The 7697-nt window shown below is 52.8% G+C and overlaps 1 protein-coding gene across 1 annotated transcript; it reads right to left on the bottom strand.

Moving 5' to 3' along the window:
* Positions 1 to 6155: 6155 nt before the first annotated feature.
* Positions 6156 to 7530, bottom strand: LOC125512410 (protein MIZU-KUSSEI 1-like). Its single transcript, XM_048677505.1, has 2 exons — positions 6773 to 7530; positions 6156 to 6691 (listed from the first exon to the last, which is right to left on the bottom strand). Exons 1-2 carry the CDS (start codon positions 7311 to 7313, stop codon positions 6369 to 6371), a joined length of 864 nt encoding a protein of 287 aa, XP_048533462.1. The 5' UTR covers positions 7314 to 7530; the 3' UTR covers positions 6156 to 6368.
* Between the last annotated feature and the right edge of the window lie 167 nt (positions 7531 to 7697).

Here is a 7697-nt window from a genome sequence, read left to right as displayed (position 1 = left end):
GGATATTCAAATAGATTAACTTCCCTGCAGGGGTGCACCACATAACCCAACACGCTCGATCCCATTTGGCCGGACACACTTTCCTGGGTCATGCCCGGCCTTGGAAGATCAACACGTCGCAACCCTACCTAGGCACAACAGAGAGGTCAGCACGCCGGTCTAAATCCTATGGCGCAGGGGTCTGGGCCCATCACCCATTGCACACCTACATGTTGCGAGGGCGGCCAGAAGCAAAACTAGCCCCCTTAATACAAGAGCAGGCTTACGTTCCAATCCGACGCGCGCCGCTCAGTCGCTGACGTCACGAAGGCTTCGGCTGATACCACGATGTCGAGTGCCCATAACTGTCCCCGTGTAGATGGTTAGTGCGTATAGGCCAGTGGCTAGACTCAGATCAAATACCAAGATCTCGTTAAAAGTGTTAAGTATCCGCGAACACCGACCAGGGCCAGGCCCACCTCTGTCCTAGGTGGTCTCAACCTGCCCTGTCGCTCCGCCACAAAGTAACAGTCGGGGGCCGTCAGGAACCCAGGCCCACCTCTACCGGGATGGAGCCACCTGCCCCTTCAGCCCCCAACTCCGACAATACCACAGGTAATGTAACAGTGTAAAGTATATAGTATATGCCCGTGATCACCTCCCGAAGTGATCACGGCCCAGTAGTATAGCATGGCAGACGGACAAGAGTGTAGGGCCACTGATGGAACACTAGCATCCTATACTAAGCAGTAGGATAGCAGGTAAAGGTAACAATAGTAGTAGCAAGGACAGGCTATGCAGCAGTATAGGATTAACTGAAAGCAGTAACATGCTACACTACTCTGATGCAAGCAGTATAGAGAAGAATAGGCGATATCTGGTGATCAAGGGGGGGGGCTTGCCTGGTTGCTCTGGCAAGAAGGAGGGGTCATCAACACAGTAGTCGTACTGGGGGTCTCCGGCAGTCTCGGGGTCTACCGGAAAGAAGTAATGGAGGGGGAACACAATAAATAACAGAGCAATCAATGTAACAAAAAGCAAGATGCGGCATTACGTTGTACTAGGGGTGACCTGACGCGGTACGAGGAGATACCGGTGAAGTGGGAAACATCCAGGAAAATATCCCCGGTGTTTCGCGTTTTTGGACAGATGAACCGGAGGGGGAAAGTTGTGTGTTCGCTATGCTAGGGATGTGTGGCGGACGAACGGGCTGTGTATCCGGATTCGTCTCGTCGTTCTGAGCAACTTTCATGTACAAAGTTTTTCCATCAGAGCTACGGTTTATTTTATATTAATTTTAAAAGAATTAAATCACTTTTAGGATTTATTTAATTATTTTAATTCAACATTATCCAGAATAGTGTTTGCTGACGTCAGCATGACATCAGCAGTTGACCTGGTCAACCTGACAGGTGGGTCCCACCTGTTAGTGACACATTTAGTTATCTGGTTTAATTAACCTAATCAGGATTAATTAGGGGTGGGGCCCCACTGTCATTGACTGATTAATTAATTACCTAATAGTTTAATTAGTTTATAATTGATTAGTTAATTAATGAAAATTAATTAAGTTAATTAATTAATTATCTATTTATTTATTTATTTATTTTTATCATTTTTTTTAAACATTCTGGGGGTCAGGCCCCACTTGTCAGTTGCTCTGGGGAAACCATAGCGGGCGCGGGCGTCGGGCACAGCCCCAACAGGGGCGCACCCGATTGGGCGCTACAGGGAGAGGCAACCGGGGCAGCGGCGGGGCGCGTCGCAGCCGCCGGCGAGTGGAGGCGGGCAGCACCGGCAGCAAGCAGCATCAGCAGTAGGCCGCAGACGCGCGTGGCGCACGGGCGCGGGAGGCGGGCGCGATGTGCAGGGGAGGCGAGAGGGCAGCAGCAGCGCATTGCAGTGGGGGAATAGGGTGGGCGTCGGCGGGCGCCAACGGTTGCGGGGCGCGCGGCTTGTCCGGCGACGGGCGCGCGCGGCGCGGGTACAGGGCGAGGGAAGGTCTGCGGGCGCGGCGAGGTCGGGGAGAAGGCGCACGGGGCGCGAGCGGGGCCAGACAAGGCGCGAGCAGTCGGGCCGGAGCGTGGCGGCGACCTACAGCGGGAGGCGGAGGGGGATTGGGCAAGGGGCTCACAGGGGAGGTCGCGTGCGAGCTCGAGGGGGCCGGGGAGGCGTCGGAGCAGCAGGTCGACACAGTCGTCATGGCGTTGGCCGACGCGGAGGAGCGGCGACGATCCGGTGATGGGGGACACCGTGGCCTTGCGTTGGTGGGGTGGACGATGACCACGGGGCGCGACAAGGTCCAAAGGCGCCGGCGATGGAGAGGCAGGGCAGGACGCTGGCGTCGGCAAGAGGGGGGCTCCGGGGAGGAGGCGCCATCGTCGGGGGTGCAGGGCGGCGCGGGATCGGGGCGATCCCGATCCAGATCATGGGGGGCGAGTGGGGGCGAGGGGAGTGGGGGTTACGGGTTAGGGTTTCCCCCCTCGTGAGGATAAGGCAGGGGCGGTTCGGCCGGCTGGGCCAGGTGGGTCGGCCTGGCCGGTGAGCTGGTCTGTCTGACCCAGTTGGCCAGGGAGCTTTTTTTTCTTTTTAGTTTTGTTTTATTTTTACTTTTTCTTTTCTGCTTTCTTTTATTTATTTAATAATTTATAGTTTTACAAAAAGTAAAACCCATACCTAAAATAGAGTTACAATTCCAACTACTTTCATAGAAAGTTTTACCCCTGATCAAAATAGTGTAGTATTTTATAACATTCAAAGACATTTATTCAATAGTTTTACCTACTGTTTTAATCATTTAAGTGCATTTAAACTTTTATAAAATTATGGTTTCTCCATAATAATTACCTATGCATTATTTGGCAATACCCCAATATTTTAGTTTTAATATTTGAAAACCTTTACCGTTTGACTTTATTTTAAGTTTGAATTTTGAATCGATTTTGAACTAACACGAGATTAACAACAGTAACTGTGGTGATGTGGCATCATTAACATGGGATTATTGTAGCCTAATTATCCGGGCGTCACAGCAGCAATGAGGATAATCCTCAAGTTACGGACCCAGTCCGTGTAGTTGCTACCATCATCTTTCAACTTAGCTTTCTCTAGGAACGCATTAAAATTCAAGGGAACGGTAGCACGGGCCATTGATCTACAACAACATAGATATGCAAAAACTATCAGGACTAAGTTCATGATAAATTAAAGTTCAATTAATCATATTACTAAAGAACTCCCACTTAGATAGACATCCCTCTAGTCATCTAAATGATCAGGTGATCCATATCAACTAAATCATGTCCGATCATCATGTGAGATGGAGTAGTTTTCAATGGTGAACATCTCTATGTTGATCATATCTACTATATGATTCACGTTCGACCTTTCAGTCTCAGTGTTCCGAGGCCATATCTGCATATGCTAGGCTCGTCAAGTTTAACCCGAGTATTCTGCATGTGCAAAACTAGTTTGCACCCGTTGTATGTGAACGTAGAGCTTATCACACCCGATCATCACGTGGTGTCTCGGCACGACGAACTGTAGCAACGCCCCCCCCCCCCCTTCCTTTATTCCACCGGAGGGAAAAGGAAGGAGAGGGATAGGGAAAGGGAAGGGGGGTCGTGCCCCCTCCTCCTTGTCCTATTCGGACTCCCTAGGAGGGGGGCGCGCGCCACCCCCCGCGGGCTTCCCTCTCTCTCTCACTTAAGCCAATGTAGGCCCAATATTTCCTCGGGGGGGCCAGTAACCCCTCGGTACTCCGAAAAAAATACCTGAATCACTTGGAACCATTCCGATGCCCGAATACTACCTTCCAATATATGAATCTTTACCTCTTGACCATTTTGAGACTCCTCGTCATGTCCGTGATCTCATCCGGGACTCCGAACAATCTTCGGTCACCAAAACACATAACTCATAATACAAATCGTCATTGAACGTTAAGCGTGCGGACCCTGCGGGTTTGGGAACTATGTAGACATGATCGAGACACATCTGCGGTCAGTAACCAATAGTGGAACCTGGATGCTCATATTGGTTCCTACATATTCTTCGAAGATCTTTATTGGTCAAACCGCATAACAACATACAGCATTCCCTTTGTCATCGGTATGTTACTTGCCCGAGATTCGACCATCGGTATCATCATACCTAGTTCAATCTCATTACCAGCAAGTCTCTTTACTCGTTCCGTAATACATCATCCCACAACTAACTCATTAGTCACATTGCTTGCAAGGCTTATAGTGATGTGCATTACCGAGAGGGCCCAGAGATACCTCTCCGATACACGGAGTAACAAATCCTAATCTTGATCTATGCCAACCCAACAAACACCTGCGGAGACACCTGTAGAGCATCTTTATAATCACCTAGTTACGTTGTGATGTTTGATAGCACACAAGGTGTTCCACCGATATTCGGGAGTTGCATAATCTCATAGTCAGAGGAATATGTATAAGTCATGAAGAAAGCAATAGCAATAAAACTGAACGATCATAATGCTAAGCTAACGGATGGGTCTTGTCCATCACATCATTCTCTAATGATGTGGTCCCGTTTATCAAATGACAACACATGTATATGGTCAGGAAACTTAACCATTTTTGATTAACGAGCTAGTCAAGTAGAGGCACACTAGGGACACTCTGTTTTGTCTATGTATTCACACATGTACTAAGTTTCCGGTTAATACAATTCTAGCATGAATAATAACCATTTATCATGATATAAGGAAATATAAATAACAACTTTATTATTGCCTCTAGGGCATATTTCCTTCACGTCGTTGGGCGCCTTGCATGATGGCGGAGCCTGAGGGCTAGGGCAGAAACCCCAGGGGCTATCGACGGTGGCTGCGCCACCATGGGTGTGGGGGCAGCATGCTAACTAGCCTTGCAGATCGGTGGCAGCGGATCGGAGCTTCCCCTACACAGATTCATTCTGTTCTGGGTGGGGGTAACTCAGCCGCCCGCTAGCGGCCCTGGACGGCAGTAGCTTCACGTCTGGGGTGTCTTGGTCCCTGCCCCTCTCCCCGATGGTGGTGTGACTCCCTTTCGGCGGAGTGCTTGGCGGCAAGGTGTGGCGAAGTTCCGGCGGATCTTGGTCTGGATCTGGTTGGTGGGATTGGTCCGTGGATACTGACAAGCATGGTGAAGTCACGCCTTGACTGCTCCTTGGCACCATGGTGGTACAGGCGGAAGTGGTGGTAGCTCGGCATGGTAGTGTTGGTGGGGCGAGACGATGCGGCTTCATCGTTGTGGTGTTGCTGCAACGGCTAAGCGAACCAACATGGGCGGTGTGCCCCATTCCTATGGGCAGGAATGCAGGTGTGTGATGATTCGGATGAAAGTCATGCCCGACTTCGATTGGTGCCAGCGGCGATGGCGCCTGTGGGCATGGTTCTCCTCCTTGAAGGCGTCATTGTGATATGTTGGCACCTCGCTCTCTCTCACTTGATTGGTTGTCTCCGGGCGAAAGCCTAAATTCGGTTCCAGATCGATAATGGCAACGCCCTCGACATTGTTCCTCTGTTGATGCTCACCGCTATTCTGGATTGTTCTTCAGGGGAGCTATGTACGCCGTCATGCATGAGTCCAAGACCATGACATTTCCAGGGTTATGTGAGTCCTATCACCAACCTGCCAACTCTTTAGGCACGCAAGCATAGTTGGTGCGTCAGCAACGAAAGTTCATTTGGAGTTGTCGCTCTTTCGAGTTGACCAGGACATGTACAAGGACGTGTACAAAGTCCATACAACGTGGGTCAAGACACGGCTTTGTTGGTCAATTTAGGACACACCCTCATGCGTTGGGGTTGTATTGTGTGTGTGTGTGTTTACTTCTCACCCGGCCTGAATTTTCTGTATTTTATCCTCTGTCTTTTATAAAACAAAGACACACAATTTACGTGTGTTTACTTCTCACCCGGTTGCGGTGAGAGCTTGCCTGAATTTTCTGTATTTTATCCTCTGTCTTTTATAAAACAAAGGGCACACAATTTACGTGCTCTCGGAAAAAGAGAGCGGAAGGGGTTGATCGAATGGATGGGACTGCGTCCACAATACCATGAAAATATATTTCATGAGAAGTCTAATAATATTGATTTGGTTCTGTAGATGATTATATTTTGTTCTACAAATTTGGTTAACCTTTGCTCTAATGTGCACTGCATGTTAAAATGGAGGAAATATCAATATTAATTTTGATTAAGCACTAGAGTGAGCAATGATACTATTGTACGTACTACATACTGTACAAGGCCAGCCAATTAAGTCCTGCACCAGAATACATGGAACCCAAGAGAAAGAAAGAAAACAACCCCAAATATGCATGCACAAGGACGTGTACAAAGTCCATACAGGAAGAATTTTTTCCTCGACCGCCCGTCAGACTCTGAGCAGGTAGATGCTGAGCTCGGGCCCTCCGCTGCCGTCGGGGTTCATCATGTAGAAGGCCTCCGAGTCCCTCGATCCGACGACCCGCTCGAACTTGGCGCGCATGTACATCAGATCGCCCTCGCCGGCGCCGCCTGCGGCCCCGGCGGCACCGTCGTCCGGGAGCACGCCGGCGCCGACGGACACCTGTTCCACGGCGCCGAGCACGCGCCACTCGTCGGCGCCGCACTCGCGGTGCACCGCGTAGCCGCACTTGAGCCCGTTGCAGTACGCGCGCCACGTCGGCTCCTCCAGCAGCGGCCGCCGCTTCTCCCCTGCACGTGCCTGCGGGTTAATCTGTGGCTTTGGCGCTCGAGCTGCTCTCGCTGTGGTTGTGCGGGTGGTGGACGTCGTACCTGCGTTGAGCGGCGGCTTCTCGCACTCGAGCGCGAGGCGCACGAGGCCCGAGGACATCTCCCTGACGAGCGCGCCGGTGGAGTAGGCGGCCATCTCCACCAGCAGCACCGGCGCCGATCGCGGGTCCGTCTGCAGCGCCACGTGCACGCGCCCGCGCCGCCGCCCGAAGATGGTGCCCGTCACGCACGACCCGAGCTGCCGGCGCCGGCGCCGGTGCGTGATCGCCGCCAGGAACACCGACCGCAGACGCGCCAGCGCGTCCGCGCGCTTCTTCCTCGACGACGACGAGGAGGAGGACTGCTCGCCGGTGGAAGACGACTGCGCGGAGGACAGAGCGGCCGCTCCAGCCTCCTCCTCGTCTCCCTCGTCCTCCGCCTCCTGGCCGCTCGGCCCGCTGCGCTGCGGCGCCTTGCTGGAGCGCTTCTTGAGCAGCCAGGTGAAGCTGCCGCTGCCGCTGCCGCCGCCGCTCGCGGCGGTGGCGCTCCTGGAGCTGGAAGAGGGGAGGGGCAGCGGGGATGCCGCGCGAAAGGCTCTCGCCATGATGGCCAGCGCCGGCAAGCTCGCGCACTCTCTCTACCTTTCGTTGCTGCGGCCGTCCGTGCGTGCGCGATGCTAATGATTCGTGGCCGCTGGGTGGAGTATTTGACGGGGTTTTAGTGGCAAAGCCGCCTGCTTTAAGGTGGTTAGCACTTGGCAGGGGGGGCGGCAGGGGTGGTGGCGGTACGCTTTTGGCAAAGCGGCTCGCGCGGGGAACACCCTGCCCGGCGCGGCGTAAATACCAGCACGAGAGGACGAGAGGGAATGACCGGTGAGGTGCGGTGCGATGCGATTAACACGGCCGCCTGACGGACCGACCGGACGGGCAGGGAGGGCACGTACGGGCGTCGCGCAGGTGTCTCGGAGCGGCGGACGTGAGAGGGCACA

The sequence above is a fragment of the Triticum urartu genome, chromosome 6, assembly GCF_003073215.2.
Source record: "Triticum urartu cultivar G1812 chromosome 6, Tu2.1, whole genome shotgun sequence".
In the NCBI taxonomy this organism is placed as follows: Eukaryota; Viridiplantae; Streptophyta; class Magnoliopsida; order Poales; family Poaceae; genus Triticum; species Triticum urartu.
Note: the sequence above shows the minus strand (reverse complement) of the source record. Positions and strands in the feature narration are given on the sequence as shown.